Here is a 21,432-nt window from a genome sequence, read left to right as displayed (position 1 = left end):
TCTATACTCATTATCTATTATCAGTCAGTTAACAACACTGATACGTCTAATGTCAATCATTGAAACCACAAGAAGCATTCCATAACACGACAACCAACAGTTACAGAAGCAACAGAGTGGAGATGACAAGCAATCATTACAAGAAAATGTTGTAAGACTATTGTACTCTAGAGGTATGATTCATCTATAATTTTTTTCGCAGCTCAGTTGGCACATCACAGAAATAACATCAGGTATCAATTCTTCTTATACCCAGAAAATGAATAGGTCCTTTCAACTTTTGTAAACATTTCCTAACACCAGCAGCAAGATATTCCTTGTGCTCTCATGTTAAGGGTCGCAGTACTCACAAAATTCAAGGCTTCCTTGCGATAAAGTAATCTTGTCAAATGGTACAAATTCCTCTACATTCCATTATGCAACAACATTCCTTTCAGTGAAAGATTCCTATCAGTGTGGTAAGAACCCTCAAAGCTGAAACTAAATCTTTGAAAGTATCTTAGACATCTGAATATAATGGAGAAATGTAGGTAGTTACAATGGAGGTAGTTCCTCAAAGCAGTTTTCCACTGTAAAGAAAACATTTGTCACTATTAGCAAAATATGTGAAGGCTGTGGCAATAACTATGGTAGTTTCTGAGTAGTCTTGAATAATGTCAGTGACTAGGTTACTCTGCATATTGCTTCTTTTTTACAATAGCTTCAGGAACTTCACTGGTGCAATAGCAAGTTGATAGTGTATTGGAGTACTTCCTATTTCATCACCCCTGTGATAGGTTAGATACAGGAGGCCCTTTCTCGCTTTCAAAAGGGACCTCAGAAGCAAAAACAAGCTGACGCCTTAGTGGACCTGCTTCACTTTGTGTTTGCTGTTATCCTGGTCCCAAGTTATTACTCCATATCCTTCTGTTATGGGTATACATTATTTGGTTAGAATGCTCTCCTTTGGCTGTCAAGCCTTTTAGACAGGATTACCCTGAAACTTGTGTCCCACCTCCCGCTAAGGACTCATTCCATTAGGATATGGTCAGGTGTACCAATGACTCCACAATAACATATGGACCACACTTTTCTTCTGACTTTATACAATTATTCTGGATGTGGGTCATGCACTGTGAGATGTTGCACAATACCCCAGACATTTGGGAAGAAGTGATATGTCTGCCTTCCACCGAAATTAATGTGAGCCGCCACCTCCTGTGTGGCTGGAATGATTCAAGAGTAGGCACAACTACAAATATTTTTTTCCCGCTCAACAGTGATAACTTGTTTACTAGTTTTTTTTATTAAGATATATAGAGGTGAAATTCTTATGAAGGATGATTAGCTAGAATACGGTATGTTTATATTTGATGCTTTAAATTGTGATCATATGTGGTATCTGACACGTGATCAGACTCCTAAGTATCAACCTGTGGATATGAATAGAAACTTTTCACAGGGAATAAGCACCAACACATTACTCCAGTTAATAGTGAAGGAATAAATCATATTTCAATTCCCAACTGTGGGAAGTTATTTCACAGCAATAATATTAAACATGAAATACATTCCTGATGTTCTGCCAAATATTATTTATTTGATCATGAATTGACTTTAGGCTTTTTATACCTTTGTCAGGTGACAACTTGCACCCAAGAAGTGGAAAGCTGGTTCAGGAATGTAGAGCACCAGGAATGTGTTTCCTATTTAAAATTGATGGCATGTTCTGTCAGGCACAAAGGAAAATTTTAGTTAAGGTTATTTCATAATTTCTGCAAAATGAAACATGCCCTAATTTCATAAGGCTAAACATTACCCTATTCAACTATGTCCATGATTTGACTGGGGGCAATGCCAAGTAGGGTTTACTATTCATCCCCATACTTTGTAGGTTAATGTATACTGTGTTGTTAGAATGCATGCCAATAAAGCTGCAGCTCATTAGCACGTTCTACTCTCACACTGGTTCACTTATGAATCTTTGATTGCTTGCTAATTGTTAAAAATGTTTGTCAAACTTCAGAAGCTATTCTAAAACTGTGCCATGGTAACCCAATGTCTCAGCTGCTTCATAGGAAATTATTAATATTCAACAATAATAACTGGTAAAAAGAAAAAAAATGGGAATAAAAACACAAACCTTTGAAGACAAACTCAAAAAGTGTCTTTAAGTTTTCAGGACTGGGACTTGTGACAAATATATTAGAGTAACCAAATGCAATAGCTGCTGCAATTGCAAGTCCAAGAGCTGCAGATTTGCCTCTGCCTCTTGCAGCTGTCAGAGATACAGTTGAACGTAATGATTTCTCTGAAATAGCTTCAATGAATTTCAAAAGAGCCTTTGCCTGAAACATAAATACAAAGAATTTATATTATAAACAACAGAAGTAGAGTAAACAAATGATAATACATAAAAATACTTAACACACATATTACTGGTGTCTACTACCAGCTTTAGCTACTTTAATAAGCATTTGTCTGAAGCTATGGGGGGAGATCAAATATGAACCAGAATTCTTTTCTGTAAAATTTATTAAATGAAGCAAAATAGAATACACCCAACTAATTTTTGTACAGAGGCTTAAGACATGTTTTTCCCATAGAACTGGCAATTCTTATGTTATCCTTGAACAAAGAAAAGGGACATGTGCACAGCTACTTGCACATGAACTTCTCTACTGCTGAGCTGTCAATCTGGTGTCCTCCCCAAATTGTTCTTTCCATGGTCCAGTGATAGTCACTGAGTAATGAATCTGAACTGTAATGAGGATGTTCCACAGTTCCCCAACGACTTTACTCCAGTTGATTAAATCAGCAGAGTGAAGCTTTGTATTGTCATGTAGAAGAATCATGACCAGTGGTGATGGCTTGAGCACTTATATAGCTTATGCCTACTATCAAAGCAATTCTGGAAAGGTTTATGCGCAAATCTTCTGCAATGAGACACTGTGTGATACAAATGTTGTCTGGTGTGTTGCTTGTCTGTGATCATCTTTGGTGGGTTATGTTCCCCACAGTTACCCATCCTGCCACAAATGTTTTATGTCACTGCTGCATTTGGATCTCTGAAAGAGTTTCTTCCCCTAACTGTGCATGGAGCCTCCTCCGAATTTCAGCAGGGTTGGTGCCTTCTTTTGCAAGAAACTTGAGGATTACGTGATGCACAATAGACTTGTGTACCTCTTGCTTGCACATGGTGACCTGACACGAGCAGTCGTGTCATGTTAACTACAACATTACAATGCTATCCCCAACACCCACACCAACATCCTGTCATGGTTGTGTCCATTTATGTCCACTACTATAGCCATTCCACTATCATACTCTTCAGGTTCATATCTAATACACCATTGAAGTACTTAATGCTACTCCAAACATACAAGCAAAAAGACAATATGAAGAAAAATCACAGGAGAAGAACAGTCCAGTGATGTAAAACACACACACACACACACACACACACACAAATAACAGTACATTGTTATTCACAAAACACATGTGGATCATTTGTTACATTAACACTTCTTTTATTTTAGGGATCCGACAATTTTCCTTTAGGGCTACTAAGAATTGTTTCGGAGATAAGAAATCTTGAACGATGCTTTTCCTCAGCAGCAGAGTGTGTACTATTTTTGAAAGATTTCAGAAGATTAAAATTGCCTACCAAACTCAGAATTAAACTTGGAATAATTTTTGTCTGCCACTTCTTTCAATTCTGAATTGCCATTATTCTGATAAAATCTAAAGGAAGCTGGAGTATTAATATATTCTTCAGTATGCTTTCATTGGCAGCATTAACACCTCTTCCAATTGCAGCATTCTGTAATTTTGTCCACTGCTTGCAAGTTGTCCATTTTGCTATATCCTTTTCAAAAGTTAGTTAGTTCATTTGTTTTATTATAACACACTATTTTTCATCTTGTACATTATGGAAATGAGGTTGCAGGTCTGTAGTTTTTGATTCTGTCCTACTCTTTTTGTCTTTTCTCTCTCTCCTGTCTTGTGAAGTAGAATAATTACAGTATTGTTCCAGTATTAAGAATTGTCTTCTGCAGATACAGTGTGAACATCTTTTGTAAGTCCCTTTTGTATAATTTTTGATCTACAGTTAACAATTTCTATTGAAGTGCTGTAATCTCCAATGTTCTTTTCCTTTCTTCATAACTTGAATGGCTTTATACATCTCATTTTGAATTATTCCATAATGTCATAGTTTTGACATAACTATAAGTGTTTCTGATTCACATCTTGAGCAATTCATACACTCAAAACAATAACCTTCAGTTGTTTGTGCAACTGTCTCTCTGTTGTTAACTACAGTGTCATCTGAAATCTTAACTGATGAAATTTGCTATCTACCAAACACATGTTTCTATATATCTAAACAAAGATGATGTGACTTACCAAACAAAAGCGCTGGTGGGTCGATAAGACACACAAACATACACAAAAATTCGAGCTTTCGCAACCGGTGGTTGCTTCGTCAGGAAAGAGGGAAGGAGAGGGCTTGTGTCTCTGTATGTGCAGATGGACGTGTGTGTGTGTGTGTGTGTGTGTGTGTGTGTGTGTGTGTGTGTGTGTGTGCATGCGCGCGAGTGTATACCTATCCTTTTTTCCTCCTAAGGTAAGTCTTTCCGCTCCTGGGATTGTAATGACTCCTTACCCTCTCCTCTCCTTTCATCTTTCCCTTTCCTTCCCTCATACCTGATGAAGCAACCGCCGGTTGCGAAAGCTCGAATTTTGTGTGTATGTTTGTGTGTCTATCAACCTGCCAGCGCTTTTGTTTGGTAAGTCACATCATCTTTGTTTTAGATATATTTTTCCCACGTGGAATGTTTCCCTATATTATAAACATATGTTTCTGTTTTATTTACTTCATTCTTTTACTATTTTTAACTGATTCTCATGTCAAATTTTCATTGTACCTCTTTACATCCTTTTGGTGACTTTTCAGATAGTTTCATTTGGTACAGCATATTTTATTGTGTTCGTTTTATCACCACCTAAACAGTTACCTGCTTCCATATGATATTTCCTTTTTCTTTCTTCATTACCAAAACATCTTGAGCTGTTTGCCTGAGTACCTGTTTAAATAATTGTTTCATTATATGTATCTGTTAAGAACAAAAATGTAGTTCCTCTTTGAAAATTCTTTGTCTCTGCTAAACTTTAAACAATGTTACCATTTAGGTGACCAACAGACGACTTACGAAAAATGCCTAGCTAACATTTTCCAAGAACTACTTTAGTACTGAATATGTGGCAGCTTTGTTTGCCTCACACATCTCACACAACAGAAACAGTTCAGCTCACTATCAATGTGTATGAAGAAAACACTGATATGAGAATAAACAAGTTACGCTAATGGGAAATATACTAAAAAACACCAGGTTCTATTAGGAGACACAAGAAAAAAAGCACGCACATCTGTTTAAGAAAAACACACTCACTGGCATGTAGCAACAATGTGAAAGTTGTTCATATTCTGTAAGAAAAGCCCTCTAACAACTAGCATATAATATGTGGTTATCGTATATCACAATTATAAAGAGTGCTGATGATGTCTTATATTTGAAAAAGTACCGGAGAATAATAATGTGACTATGTAGACTTCCAGTGTATTAATAGATCAAATTCTTGTCAGGTCTTCAGACGGATCAAACAGTCATCTGCATACAATACTTCCACGAACCATTTGGCTACCATCATCAGGAAAAAAAAGCTAAGCCACTCTCGACGATGTTGTTGTTGTTGTGCTCTTCAGTCCTGAGACTGGTTTGATGCAGCTCTCCATGCTACCCTATCCTGTGCAAGCTTCTTCATCTCCCAGTAGCTACTGCAGCCTACATCCTTCTGAATCTGCTTAGTGTATTCATCTCTTGGTCTCCCTCTACGATTTTTACCCTCCATGCTGCCCTCCAATACTAAATTGGTGATCCCTTGATGCCTCAGAACATGTCCTACCAACCAATCCCTTCTTCTGGTCAAGTTGTGCCACAAACTTCTCTTCTCCCCAATCCTATTCAATACTTCCTCATTAGTTATGTGATCTACCCATCTAATCTTCAGCATTATTCTGTAGCACCACATTTCAAAAGCTTCTATTCTATTCTTGTCCAAACTATTTATTGTCCATGTTTCACTTCCACTCTCGACGGTAACTGATTCAAAACATGAAAAATGTAACCTTTATATGCAGTGAAAATACAAAAGTGCATGCACTAAGGTAATGCACAAGTGCTCTAACATTGCTGCTGCCCCCTTGGAACAAGAAGAGTTGCAATGCCTCCAGTGGAGAATGCTATAGAAAAACAATATATCATCAAAAGTTAATACTCACAGCCAGCTGATTCAGATGCCATTGTTTCTTTACATCTGATGCAACAGGATTGCAAGTTTCACTTAGCAGTTATCCATTATCACAGTTAATGATGTTATCTGTTATTCTGATTTCGAAAGATTCTTTTAAAACACAGTCCCAGTAAAGCGAGGTATTTGCGACCACTTGTGTCTCATTGTATAGGTTCCTACGTTCCTCTGTAAGGCAATGCTCAGCCACTGCAGACTTGACAGGTTGTAATAACCATAAATGGTGATGATGCTCAACACATCTGTCATTGATGATACAAATAGTTTGGCTAATATATATTTTACTGCACTCCAATGGTATTTTATAGATGCCGGGCTTCCTCAAACTTACATTATCCTCAACAGAGCCAAGAAGTGCTCCAATCTTAGCTGGCAGACATAATACACATTTGACTTCATATTTCTTCAAAACCCTACCAACTCATATGCATGTCAAATCCGTCTGTCAGTATGATTAAACACATCCTTCAGGTATAGCATCTCTTGTGGTAAATTCTCAGCACCCGATGTAGCACAACTCTTTTGACCAAGGTCTGTAGGATTCCTGTACACTGAAACAGTGGATGACATCTGGTATCATGAAATAGCTATCAGCATGTGTTGGTTTCCCATAAATTCTGTGTCCAAGAGTTCGCTCATTTTTTTATAAACCAGTACATCCAAAAAGTGTAACTTCCCCTCCTTTTCAATTTCCATAGTGAATCTGATGTTAGGATGAAGGCAATTAAAATGGTTCAATACCAGTAAAAAGAACCTATTCCATGTGGCCAAATAAGAAACATATCGTCAAGATGCCTCAGGCATAGAAGGAGCCCATCTTCAGCAATCTGTATAATCTATGGTTTATAAAAAAGATGACGGAACTCTTTGACACAGAGGTAGTTATTTACATGTTATCAGCTGTCATTCACCTTTCAAAGTACAGGAGCCTTACGTATCTTAGTCAAAACAGCATATGCTATAAAGGACATGCTTTATCATAATGGCTATACAGACAGACAGATTCGTCATGCATTTGAGTTTGGACCATTACCTAAATCAGCTGAAGACACTTTTAGTTCTGTGGCTTTCATTCCATATTTTGGGAACGTGTCCGCCAAGATTGGTAGGGTTTTGAAGAAATATGAAATCAGATGTGTATCCTGTTCGCCAACTGAGATTAGAGCATGTTTTGGCTCTGTTGGAGATGATCTAGATTTGAAGAAGCCTGACGTTTACAAAATACCATGGGAGTGCGTTAAAATATACACTGGCCAAACTATTTGCACTGTCAATGAAAGTTGTGTTGAATATCATAGCCATACATGATTATTACAACCTGGCTGAGCACTGTCTTACAGAGGAACATAAGATGCAGCAACACAGATAGACGATACAGAACTTCTACGCATTTTGAAACCAAACATGTCTCATTCGTAAGTACTGGGGGAGGGGGAGGGGGGGGGGGGAGGGAGGGGAAGGGGAGAGGGTATGAAAATTAAGGTTTAACATAACATAAAACAACATACAAGCTTGGACTGGATGAGGATGAGGCAATAAATTAGCTGCAGTCCCTTCAAATGATAAAGTAAGAAAAACTGGAGCAGAAGCAAGAAGAACAATATTCTCAGACAACCTATCAGTAAGGTGAGGAAAATAATGTAATACAATGCAACACAAAAGATGAAACAAACTTATCAGTTAATTAGTTACTTTTCAGTATACCACCTACATGAAACATGTTATGATAGTTAATGAGTCATTTGTACAAATCACAAAGAATTACCTGAAACCTGCATTTAGATACATTTTTGTTCCCTATGGGTCATTTTATCACTTTGAGTACCTTATTGTGCACAACTTCTTACTTCACTTATACCAGAACCACAGTTAGAGTAACTAGATGACAGTTTATAAAAGTTCTCCTCCTCCTCGTTTGTGAATGGGTTATGGATACCTAATTTCATCACTGGTTAAATTTGGGACTTATGTACATATTTTCAATGTGCAAACTATTTAAATACATGCTTGCAAAGAAATAAATAATCTTCTTTTGTGAAACTGATACTTTCAGCCTAAACGTAAAGTTATTCGAATAATATTATCCTGCAGGAGGTCAGTTAAGGAGAAATAAGCTCTGAGAAAATACTATTTAATGAAAAGAGGAAGTAAATTAAGATGAAATGGGAGATATGAGGCTGTGGAAAGAATATGACAAAGCTTGGAAAGACTCATGTGAAAAAAGTCCCTGTCAGTATATGAGATTCCCTCAGAATTACTGAGATCCTTGGGAGAACCAGTTACAGCAAAACTATTCTTCCTTGCAAGCAAGATATATCACACAGGTGAAATACAATCAGATTCTATGAAGAAAGTGATAATTACAGTTCCAAACAAGGCAGGTGACGACAAGTGTGACATGGCATTAAAATACCGAGAAGAATTATTTACAGAAGAATCTAAAAGCTTGTATAGGAACACACAGTGCCATATTGACACTATGACTTATCTTCAAAAAAGACTGAATAAATGCAAACCTATATTTATGGCACTTGTAAATTTAGAGAAAGAAACTGACAATGCTGAGTAGAATGCACTCTTTGGAATTCGAAAGATAACAGGGTTGAAAGTAATCTACAACTTGTACAGAAACATGACTGCAGTTCTAAGAGTTGGAGCACATGCAAGGAAGGCAGTAAGAAAGAAGGAAATAAGACAGAGTTATAGCTTATTCCTAATGTTATTCAATAAGTACACTGATCAAATAGTAAAGAAAACCTAGGAAAAATTTTGAAAAGCAGTTAAAGTTCAGGGAGAAGAAACAAAAACTTTGAAGTTTGCTGATGACATTGTAATTCTGTCAGAGATGGCAAAGGACTCTGAAGAGCCGTTGAATAAAATGGCCAGGTTCTTGTAAAGGGGCTAGAAGAACATCAACTAAAGTAAAAGAAGAGTGTTCAATTTAAATCTAGTAATGCTGACGAAATTAGCTGTTGTGTGGAAAAACTCCTAATAATTTGCATCCACTTGCCACCTCTTTTTCAACTCTGTTACTTTAATAAACATACCATAGCCCCTAGAGCCTTTTAAAAGCAACCATCCTTCACTATACATGAGATAACGCAGCAACTGTGTTGGTATTTAACCCATGACGAGGCGTGCTATGAGCATTTCTCTCACACAAAAATTCATTTCGATAATTGTATATGTTATTAACACGATAGTGCGGTGAGCGCCTCAGTACCTTTCTAGGCGTTCATCTCCTCCCCGTGCACCACACTTTCATGTCTCTCAGTGTTCCTGTGACCTCGTAGTGAATCGATTGTGCCACCGCACCGTAAAGTGCGGCTTTTGGCCCATCGTGCACCTCTCCGTGTAAGTATTTTTTTATTGTTATGTAAATGTTTATTTCTTGCTTTATTACATTTTAACAAACTGAAGGTAATTTTATTTTTAGTAATTATGTTCTTTATTATATACAGCTTACAAAAATCAATATGGATGACCGACAAAGAAAACAAATACTTGCATGGCTGGAAGACCTTGATTTGGATGAAGAATGTATATTGGATCCGGATGATACAGAAGACAAAAAATCATTGGATTTTTGTAAATAGCTGGTTTTAAGAAAACAAATCATTTGAATGTGAAAGGAATGTGGATTGATGATGGTACATCCTGTGACTTTTTTCCAGCAACAATGTCCACAAAATGCTTCTTACTTTTGTTACGAGTGTTATATTTTGATGATATCAATACTCGGGAGGCAAGAAACCGTGCTGATAACCTAGCGCCTATCTGATAAATGTTTGAAGTCTTTTTAGACACTGTAATGATAATTATACATCAGGAGAGTACTGTACTATTGATGAAATGTTGGAATCATTCAGGGGCCGCTGTAAGTTTCGGGTATATATTTCATACAAATCCGCTAAATACGGCATAAAAATCTATGCCCTTGTAGATGTGAAGACCTTCTGTACGTGTAATTTGGAGATATATGCTGGAAAACAGCCACTAGGGAATTATAATTTGAGCAACGCAGTTGCTGACATGATCAAGAGGGTTGCTGCTCCTATATTGAACAGTGTTAGAAACATTAACACTGGACAATTATTTCACATCCATTCCACTATTCAAAGAACTGAGAAATATCTACAGAACAACAGCGGTCGGCACATTTTTTTCAACAAAGAACAGATCGATGCCTAGTTCTATTTTTGGTTTCGGTGAAAACAATGTCATCGTATCCAGAATGAGATTTTCACTCTGCAGCAGAGTGTGCGCTGATATGAAACTTCCTGGCAGATTTAAACTGTGTGCCCGACCGAGACTCGAACTCGGGACCTTTGCCTTCCGTGGGCAAGTGCTCTACCAACTGAGCTACCAAAGCACGACTCACGCCCGGTACCCACAACTTTACTTCTGCCAGTACCTTGTCTCCTACCTTCCAAACTTTACAGAAGCTCTCCTGCGAACCTTGCAGAACTAGCACTCCTGAAAGAAAGGATATTGCGGAGACATGGCTTAGCCACAGCCTGAGGGATGTTTCCAGAATGAGATTTTCACTCTGCAGCGGAGTGTGCGCTGATATGAAACTTCCTGGCAGATTAAAACTGTGTGCCCGAACGAGACTCGAACTCGGGACCTTTGCCTTTCGCGGGCAAGTGCTCTACCAACTGAGCTACCGAAGCACGACTCACGCCCGGTACCCACTGCTTTACTTCTGCCAGTAGTAGAGCACTTGCCAGCGAAAGGCAAAGGTCCCGAGTTCGAGTCTCGGTCGGGCACACAGTTTTAATCTGCCAGGAAGTTTCAATGTCATCGTATCTTACGTACCAAGGAAAAAAACGAAGAAAATTGTACTTATGTTATCCTCACTCCACAATGAGCATAACACGATCAAGAGATAGGTATTGAAGCTAAACCAGAAATTGTTACATTTTATAACAATAATAGAGGAGGTGTGGACGTTATTGACTAAAAGAAAGAGGATTATTCTGTTGCACAAATTTCTTCAAGGTAGCCAATCAGACTGTTCTTCACTATTTTGAATATAACTGGGATCAACGTGCAAATCATGTACAAAGAAACCACACAAAGTGTAATTGCAGGATGTGTACTCCTGAAAGATGTGGCTCTAGAGATGGTGAAACCACATATTTCACAAAGAATAACACTGCAGAACATTTCATCGGATCTCAAGTTCCAAATAAAGTGGTTTCTACATCTTTCGAACATGGAAACAGAGACAGGACCCAGTGGCTTTTGCATGCTTTGTCCAAGAAGGAAGAATAGATGATCTAAAAAAAGCATGTACTTTGTGTCACAAATCATTCTGCACTGAGCATGTGACATTCATGTGCAAGGGATGTTATGAAGGACACATTTCTCCAGATACTATGGAAGACTGATCAATTAAAATGTATGCAATTTTTGATTTTTTAAATATATTATATGCATTATATGGGCCATAAGTAAACAACAACAGTTCAGAAGACTTTATTTATGCCTAAGACTGCATTTTTGTTACTTATACCTTAATAAATACTATGATTAGGTAGATAAGTGCCTTTCATTTCATACAATGATTTTTTATTATATTATTATATTTCCTTTTAGTAAAAAATACGATTTAAATAGTAGCAAGAGCATTTGCTACCACATGCTAACTTTCTCATGGGATAAATTTTTTATAAATATCATTTATTTTTCAGTCTCAGTTGCACATTTTTTAGAGTGCGTTTAGTTTCAATCTCCCTGGATCATCTTCAGACCCATATAGTCACACTGTAAAAAGTTTGCAACTGAAATAACGTAAAAGAATTTTTTAAATATCGATCATCTTTGGTCATTCAATGTTCTAATGCTTTGTGGTCAATCAGTACATGCTGCTGTCTTCAGATCAAATTTGGTGGTTGCTTTCCCACTGCAGCTCCCCACAGGACAGCACTGCACAGTGGATTTTAGTAGGGACAAGACTCCGGCTGTACTTAGCAGCAGGTAGAAATCTTCCATAGATCTGTCTTTGAGTGCTGCTGCATGCCTGGAGGCCCTCTACGAAAAAACATTCGCAAACTTCCTTCTTAGATTGCACCAATGTGCAGAGTCAATTTCATTTTCGTTTTTTTAGCCCTCATAATTGCAATTTCCTTTCACACCACAAGGTTACAACTCTCAATCCATCCACAACATCAACAACATTGGTATTTCTGTGTTGTTGTGGTCTTCAGTCCTGAAACTGGTTTGGGGACTGAAGACCACAACAACAGTCATAAACATTGTGGTTCACTCATATTCGTCTTTATGCAGACACTTTTTGCATGAAATCTCTCTGTTTTAGATCTTTGTCAACTGTAAATTGAGCTTAGTGGCAAAATTGTCACATGCGATGAAGAGGCTAAACTATAATCCCATGGTATTGTAGGTGTTATTGTGGATACTTGTTGTAAGTTTTGAATGTCAACAATGTAGGAAAAGATTGATTGCTACTTCCCGTAAAGATGACATGTTAAGTTGCAGACAGGGAGAATTAAAAGGCAGTCACATAAAAAGCTATCAGTCACAACAGCCTTCATCAGCAAAAGAGAAGCACACACCATTCATATACATGTTTTTCTTTTGCTGATGAAGGATGTGGCCAAAAGTTTTATGTGAATGTCTTAAAAATTGTACCTGTCTGCAATTCAATATGTCATCTTTACAGCAATCTATCTTTTCCAATATTTCTGTCATTCCTACCTGGAGTTTCCATTGTTTGATTTTGCTGTTAAATTTTGCTGTGTTTAGACGTGATTGAGTGTTTTGGTTTCAGATAGTTTTATATGTACTGTTAAATGTGATAGATTCTAGATTGTGAGTAGTGCTAATTCATCAATGTTAAATTCTGAACATTTGACTCTTTTTTTGTCCACCTTCCTAGGACTCACAAACCAAATAACTATAAACATTTTAATCTTTACAGAATGTAACAAGATTATGAAAAGGATAGTTGCTACTCACAACATAGCAGAGACGCTGAGTCGCAGATAGGCACAACAAAAAGACTGTCACAAAATGAGCTTTCGGCCAACAAGGCCTTTGTCGAAAAAGGACAAAACACACACACACACACACACACACACACACACACACACACACACACACACACACCTCAGTCAAATGCAACTCACACATAAATGATAAATGACCACAGTCTCTGGCAGCTGAAGCCAGACAACGGGCAGCAGCGCACGATGGGAGAGACAACTGGTGAGGGGAGCGGCAGTAAGGAGGAGGCTGAGGGAGGGATAGCAGGGTTGGTGAGGGATGGTAAAGTGCTGTTAGTGCGAGCATGCAGGGACGAGGCGGAGAGACAGTAGGGCACCTAAGTGGAGTTGGGAAATTACATGGAGGGCAGGGGAGAGGTGGGGAAGTACAAAGACAGAGTGTGTTGGTGGAATAGGGGGCTGTATAGTGCTGGAATGGGAGCAGGGAAGGGGTAGATGGGTAAGGCCGGCAACTAATGAAGGTTGAAGCCAGGTGGGTTACGGGAAACTAGGATATACAGCAGGGAGAGTTCCCATCTGCGCAATTTGGAAAATCTGGATTTGGTGGGAAGGATCCACAAGGAACAGGCTGTGAAGCAGTCATTGAAATGAAAAATGTTGTGTTGGGCAGCATGCTCAGCAACAGAGTGGTCCTGTCATTTTTTGGACACAATTTGTCAGTGGCAATTCATGCGAAGAGACAGCTTGTTGGTTCTCATGCCCATGTAGAATGCAGCACTGGCTGCAGCTTAGCTTTTAGATCACATGACTGGTTTCACAGGTAGCCCTGTCTTTGATGAGATAGGTTATTTTTGTGACCGGACTGGAGTAGGTGGTGGTGGTGGTAGGATGTAGGGAGCAACGTTGGGAGGATAATTATGATCTGCAAAGGCCTCAGGGAGGCCCTCAGTATATTTCATCACTGTAGATGTGATGGCCACGGGCAGCTAAGCTGTATGGAAGGGACTTCTTGGTACGGAATGGGTGGCAGCTGTTGAAGTGGAGGTATTGTTGGTAGTTGGTAGGTTTGATATGGACAGAGACCAGGTGAGTGATTTGGGATTCTGGGTGTTTACGAAGGATTCTCCTAGATGGCCCATGAAAATGTTGGCATAGGATGGTGCCTTGTGGGTGCCGATAGTCATACCCCATATTGTCTGTAGGTAATGCCTTCAAAGGAGAATTAATTTGAGTGAGGTTATAGTTGGTAATGGTGAGTAAGAAGGAGATTGTACGTTTGGAATCTGTGGGGTGTTGGAAAAGATGGTTTTCAATAGTGCTAAGGCCATGGGTATTAGGGATGTTAGTGTAAAGTAAAGTGGCATCAATAGTGATGAGCAGGGCAATGTGTGGTAAAAGTAACAGGAACTGTGGAGAGTCAGTGGACGCAATGGTTGGTATCTTTTATATAGGAGTGTTGGTCCCAGGTTGCAGGTGTTGGTCTACAAGAGCAGAGATTCTCTCAGTGGCGGCACAGTAACTGGCCACAACGGCGTGTCCAAAATGGTTGGGTTTAGGGGCTTTAGGAAGCATGTAGAAGGTAGGAGGCAGTGGTGAGGAGAGAGATGGACTCCAGGGAGGACTCCCATGAGGCAAGCAACAATGCCAAAACAGTATGTGGAACTGGGTTTTGGCTAGGGATAAGGAAAATTTTCTGCATTAAAGAAGATGGACAGAGCAAGAATCCATGATGATGGACAACACACGAAATAATATGTAAATAACATAGAATTACATTCACACAAAAAAAATTCACAAAAATACATTGGAAAAAATCACGAAAAGGATGAAATAAGGGGAAACAAGACAAAATCTGATGCAGTACATTGATATTGAAAGGCTAAAACCAACTGAAACTAATGTGAAGTCACAATGAGAGCAAAGAAAACTGGATTAGATTACATCAGAAGTAATATTTATAGACATCTCCTAATGTAAGATTTTGAGTAACACAGCCATTCTTTATAACCAAATTCATTTTCACATGTACTGCTTAAAATTATTAGCTCCTGAATAAAGAAACACTTGTTCTAAATGTTAAAAATTAATTTAATATTCTGACAACATAAGATTCATTCAGTCACTAATCATATTTTGGTTAATAATTTCTGTAGTATGTGTATTATGATTATTTGTTATGAGGATTACGGCATTTTTGGTGTAAGTTTTCAATTTCAATCTGTTATAAATCAGCATTACTACTACAAAGAGCAGATAACACCGGATACATACAACATTAACATTTACTTCGTGCACAATAGCCAAGGGCACCCATATGATATTTGTATAGGCTGGAAGAGGGGAGGGGGAGGGAGAGGGGGATGCAAAGACATGGGAGGTGCTGAATATTTTTAATATTTTGAAAAACAAATGGTGACATGCAAGTAGCCATAAAAAAGTTACAGTTCTGACTCTGTTAAAAACGTGCATAATACTAACTTTTAAATGATTTTTTTTTATAAGAAAAACACCTGACTACACTACTTTTTTTGTCCTTTCTTTGAGAGTTAGGGGAAAGGGAAGGGTGTGAGTCCCCTTGTCCTCCGGTATGGGTGCCCTTGACAGCAGCCTACTATGATGAAACTATACCTGATCTACAGTCTTGCAACAGTTGACCAAAACACCCACTGGTTGTGTATCCCGTAAACTCTCTTTCAATTCTGATAGTTCTTGCTCAGTTGCAGCTGCCTCAGGCCTACCAACAGGCTCAACCTGAAGGTTGTGTGACGAAACAGGCAACACAGTTAGCTGGTCATCCACCACCAAACAACGCGAGCATGATGACAGCGACAGCAGAAACCTGTACATATTTACAGAAGCGTCATATTATTGCTGAAAGTGTTTTGAAGACTGAGAATAATACATAATGTAATGTCATTTATATTTTCAATTTCAATAACTAATTTTATGAGGGGATCTTGTTTCTCAATTTTCCAGCACAGCTTATGACTCTATTTTTGCCTATGGTATTTCAAAGACAGCTCTAGTTATTTCTTCAGGTGATGTTAAGTAGTTGAGTAGTTGTAGTAATAGTGTGACCAGCGACTAGAGTCCAGTCATACTCTTGAGACACATGAAATCCAGCTATCAGTTTATTAACTCCTCTGTGGTTATTCCAGAACTGGGAAACTTGGAGAGGAAGTGCATCTCACAAAATTACATCACAATCAAGGAACAAAAGTGTGAGTGTGTGTGTGTGTGTGTGTGCGCGCGTGTGAACGACACTTTCAGACACAGCGAAACTCATCAGCTGTTCATGTCTTACTGTCGTGAGTGATTATGGGAAGGGGTTGAAGCACTGTGAACCAAGAGTAGGTGACAACATTTTGGACATACACACCTCATCACAGAAGATGGAGGTTTGCTTGCTTCATACAGCAGAATACGCTGCTGCCTATGGAAGATCTGAATCCAGCAAACAAGGCTGGCAAGTGTTTTGAAGCAAACTATTTAGCAGACATTGCTTAACATGGAGCTCTATCAGCAGGCAATCTCCACATGTTCCCATGATGATCCAATGACATGGTCAATTATGAGTGCACTGTGAAGGGGATCACAGAGATTGGACTGTGGATCAACGGAATTGTATCATCTGGTCAGTTGACTCTTCTTTCTCGATACACCATATCAACAGTTGTGTCTCAATATGCTATCAACAAGGCACATGGCTGCTCAAAACCAACATCACACAATGAATGCAAGCCTTTAGGGAGAATACTATACTACTGAGGACATTCACCTGGGCTTTCACGAAACTTGTGGTAGTAATCAAAGGCACCAAGACAACTGTGGACTACAGGAACATTATAGCAGACCACCTGCATCCCTTCACGCTTGATGTTTTCCCTGACGGATATGGCATTTTCTAACAAGATAACTTGGCCATTCCATGCCAAGTGGCCCAATTTCGGAAAAAAGGCCCGTATGACCTTCACAGGTTTTCCTGGAAGTTTGTGTGAACATTCACATGTGTTCCCAATAAACATTGGTAAAGTTCCACAAACACTTATTCAATACTTCCCGAGATATGATCATTTGTTTGAACCATAGCCCAGATATTAAGAGCACTCGTGAGTTTTTGGCAATTTTGAGGTATAATATCTGTGGCAATATCTTCTTGAAACAATCAAAACTAGGCCATCTGGTATAACTTGTTGTGCTCTCTTAAGCAAAGTAATTAAAAAATTATTTCCTGAGGAATTTTCATGTGAATAATGTGAAGCAAAATCAGCCGAAAAAAATAGATGCTCGAAAAAATGTTAAGTTCAGCTTTTTTTAACTCTGGAAGTAATTGTGAGTAAACCTCAAACTTTGCACTAATAATGTATTGATACTAGGTCTTAGAATACAAAAATTCATTCTGCTACTGCTTTCCTGCTGTAAACTATGCTGTCAATCATTCATACTGAGGAAACCTCAGAAATAAATTAATGGCTCATCTATCATGAACTACTGGAATTCAGTATACTGACTAAAAAGATAGCAGTGGTGATTCATAAACATAAATAACACATTATTTTTAAGCTGATGTTTGGTAATATCATAATTATCACTTTATCCTGAAAAATACAACTTTATTAAATATTTTTTAACTTCTACATGGAATTTTACATTTCACTCATAAATCTTTATTATTATTTCCTATTTTACACATTATTATTTATAGTCTTTGAAATACAAGGTATGGAAAAGAAGTGTTACTTTTCTGGCATACACAAACTGTCCTAAGAAAGCTATGTAGTCTATCCAATAGATCATTTATACATGAACCTCATCCACAGTTAAACCCTCTTCCTCTCTGGTTCTTCGTAAGATTTTTTTTTTTACTGTCTATTTCCATTTTTTTTCATTTTAATACATTGACAAGGTATATCCTGCGTGTTTCTGTTTACACATATGGTAAACATGTACTTTGTCTCTGGTTTACACAGTTTTACTACTCATTTTATACTTGCATATTTTGAAACTGAAATTAAATGTTTGCACAAAATACTAGAAAGGATATCCTCTTCTGAGCATATTGGCAGTTCTTTCTACTGTTTATCCTATCTTGTTGTGTCATATGAGATGTGTTGCATATTTTCACCCTCTATTAGACATGTTCAGAAAGTAAGTATACTGTGACCATAATGGACTTTGGTTTTTTTGAGAGTTGGCAATACTGGGTGGTACAGGGGGATCCCCTGGCAAAAGCAAGCATTGCAGTAAACTCACACTGTAGTGTCAAGTTGCATGAAAGATGTCAGTAAGAAATCCCGCCAAGTGCGAGTCACATGCTGTGATCTGCCTCCTACTTGTGGAATGAAAAACAACCTACTGAAGTCTTTCTGTGCATCAAAATGGTTTATGGCAAAGGTGTTATGAATAGACTGAGTTTTTTAAGTGGTGTAGGGAGGTTAGTCGCGACAGACTAAATGTTCATGATGAAAAGGAAAGTGAAAGACTTCCCATTTTGACTGATGAGTTGGTGCAAAAAATGGAAACTGTTCATGAAGACTGGCAACTGACAGTGGATGAAATTTCCAGGAAGTTTCCACAACTCTCCAGAATGCTCTTATACAAGACACTCACAGAAATTGTGAGCTACCGGAAAAAGTGTGTAAGACAGATCTCAAAACAGCTGACAGAGCACCACGATAAAAACATGTCAACAGTGCCGGCAAGTTTCTTGTGTAATTTGAATTTTAAGTTGAGAATTTCTTAGCTCTATTGCGGCTGGAGATGAAACATGGATGGCTCATTATATGTCTGGGACACAAAGACAGTTATCACAGTGGCATCAGACCAATTCTCCATCCGCCAAAAAATTCAAAACTGGAGATTGATGAGATTGATGTGGCAGTACTTTTGCCAAATTATGCCTCAGGTGGAGACCATCAATGTGAAATGATATTGTGACACTCTATATAAAAAAAAAGAGAGCATTCAAAACAAAAGGAGGGGAGCAATGTGCTTGTTGCACACCTGTCCTCATACAACCTTAGCCGCCAAGCACTCTTGTACTCATTTGATTGATTTGAATCACCCCCATATTCCCCAGACTTGGCGCCTTCAGATTATCATCTTTTCACCTCCTTGAAGGTACGTAAGAGTCGAATAAAATTTTTAATTGACAAGCAGGTGCAGAAAGAGTTCCTGAAGTGGGGAAGGAGTTGGCAGGAGAGTTCTTCAAGGATGGAATCATACTTGTGCCACGGCTCACTGCATGCTCTGAACTGGATGGTGGTTATGTGGAAAAATAGTCCACAAATATACCAACAATATCCTCTAATTTCTTTTCAAACATGCTTTTTCAAAAAATAGAAAGAAACTTCCACATGGGAAAAATTATTCAAAACAAAGATTCCAAGACTTACCAAGTGGGAAAGTGCTGATAGACAGGCACAATAAAATAACACACAAAATTTCTAGCTTTCATAAGCAACGGTTGCTTCTTCAGGGAAGAGGGAAGGAGAGGGAAAGACGGAAGGATGTTGGTTTTAAGGGAGAGGGTAAGGAGTCATTCCAATCCCGGGAGCGGAAAGACTTACCTTAGGGGGAAAAAGGATAGGTATATACTCGCGCACACACTCACACACATATCCATCCGTACATATACAGACACAAGCAGACATATTTAAAGGCAAAGAGTTTGGGCAGAGATGTCAGTCGAGGCGGAAGTGCAGAGGCAAAGATGATGTTGAGTGACAGGTGAGATATGAGTGGAGGCAACTTGAAATTAGCAGAGATTGAGGCCTGGTGGATAATGAGAAGAGAGGATATATTGAAGGGCAAGTTCCCATCTCCGGAGTACAGATAGGTTGGTGTTGGTGGCAAGTATCCAGATAACCCGGACGGTGTAACACTATGCCAAGATGTGCTGGCCGTGCACCAAGGCATGTTTAGCCACAGGGTGATCCTCATTACAACAAACACTGTCTGCCTGTGTCCATTCATGCGAATGGACAGTTTGTTGCTGGTCATTCCCACATAGAAAGCGTCACGGTGTAGGCAGATCAGTTGGTAAATCACGTGGGTGCTTTCACACGTGGCTCTGCCTTTGATCGTGTACACCTTCCGGGTTACAGGACTGGAGTTGGTGGTGGTGGGAGAGTGCATAGGACAGGTTTTACCCAAACATCCCGGCCACCCCATTGTAGCTGGTTACCAAGCCCCCACAGAATGTATCTCTGCCTACGTAGATCAACACCTTCAACCCATTACATGCACTCTCCCATCCTTCATCAAAGACACCAACCACTTTCTCGAACGCCCTGAATCCTTACCCAGTCTGTTACCCAAACTCTTTGCCTTTAAATATGTCTGCTTGTGTCTGTATATGTATGGGTGGATAAGTGTGTGTGTGTGTGTGTGTGTGTGTGTGTGTGTGTGTGTGTGTGTGTGTGTGTGTGTGTGTGTGTGTGTGTGGGCGCGCGCGCGCGCTAGTATATACCTATCCTTTTTTCCCCCTAAGGTAAGTCTTTCCGCTCCCGGGATTGGAATGACTCCTTACCCTCTCCCTTAAAACCCACATCCTTTTGTCTTTCCCTCTCCTTCCCTCTTTCCTGAAGAAGCAACCGTTGCTTGCGAAAGCTAGAAATTTTGTGTGTGTCTTTGTGTGTTATTTTACTGTGCCTGTCTACTGGCGCTTTCCCACTTGGTAAGTCTTGGATTCTTTGTTTTTAATATATATATGCTTACTTTCAGAACATGTCTCAAACATTTATTTCTAGCTTGGTTACATTAACTACACACAGGTACAGAAACATGTAAGTGGCATTATGCTACTGTACACAGAGCATTCATGTATAGGTAAATAACACCAATTACCTCTCATTGAAGCGCCCAACAACATCCTGGTGGGCCTCTGTGCGGTAACGTTCATGAACATCCATGCTCATTGTGTACAGCTGGCGCAGTGATTTGACAGTTCGCAGTAGTAAAACAATGATTCCACCACCTTCAACTGTCTCTATAGTTCGAGCTAAGAGATTGGGTGTAAGTGCTTCAAAATCCTGAGCAATTTGCAAAAAAATGAAAACATTACCAATGAGAAGAAGGCAAAGAAGACATACAACTGCATTTAAACCTGAGG

General features: G+C 38.9%; 1 protein-coding gene across 1 annotated transcript in view; it reads right to left on the bottom strand.

Moving 5' to 3' along the window:
* Window positions 1-21,432, bottom strand: part of LOC126281444 (RNA cytidine acetyltransferase-like) — a 95,366-nt gene that overhangs the window by 53,972 nt on the left and 19,962 nt on the right. The window contains exons 4-6 of the mRNA XM_049980413.1: window positions 21,168-21,352; window positions 15,948-16,158; window positions 2,123-2,327 (exon numbers count right to left, since the gene is read on the bottom strand). Coding sequence (XP_049836370.1) covers window positions 2,123-2,327; window positions 15,948-16,158; window positions 21,168-21,352 — 601 coding nt within the window. The remainder of the gene's footprint in view (window positions 1-2,122; window positions 2,328-15,947; window positions 16,159-21,167; window positions 21,353-21,432) is intronic.

This window comes from Schistocerca gregaria, chromosome 7, assembly GCF_023897955.1.
Source record: "Schistocerca gregaria isolate iqSchGreg1 chromosome 7, iqSchGreg1.2, whole genome shotgun sequence".
Classification (NCBI taxonomy): domain Eukaryota; kingdom Metazoa; phylum Arthropoda; class Insecta; order Orthoptera; family Acrididae; genus Schistocerca; species Schistocerca gregaria.
The sequence above is the reverse complement of the archived record's forward strand: the minus strand, read 5'-3'. Positions and strand labels throughout refer to the sequence as shown.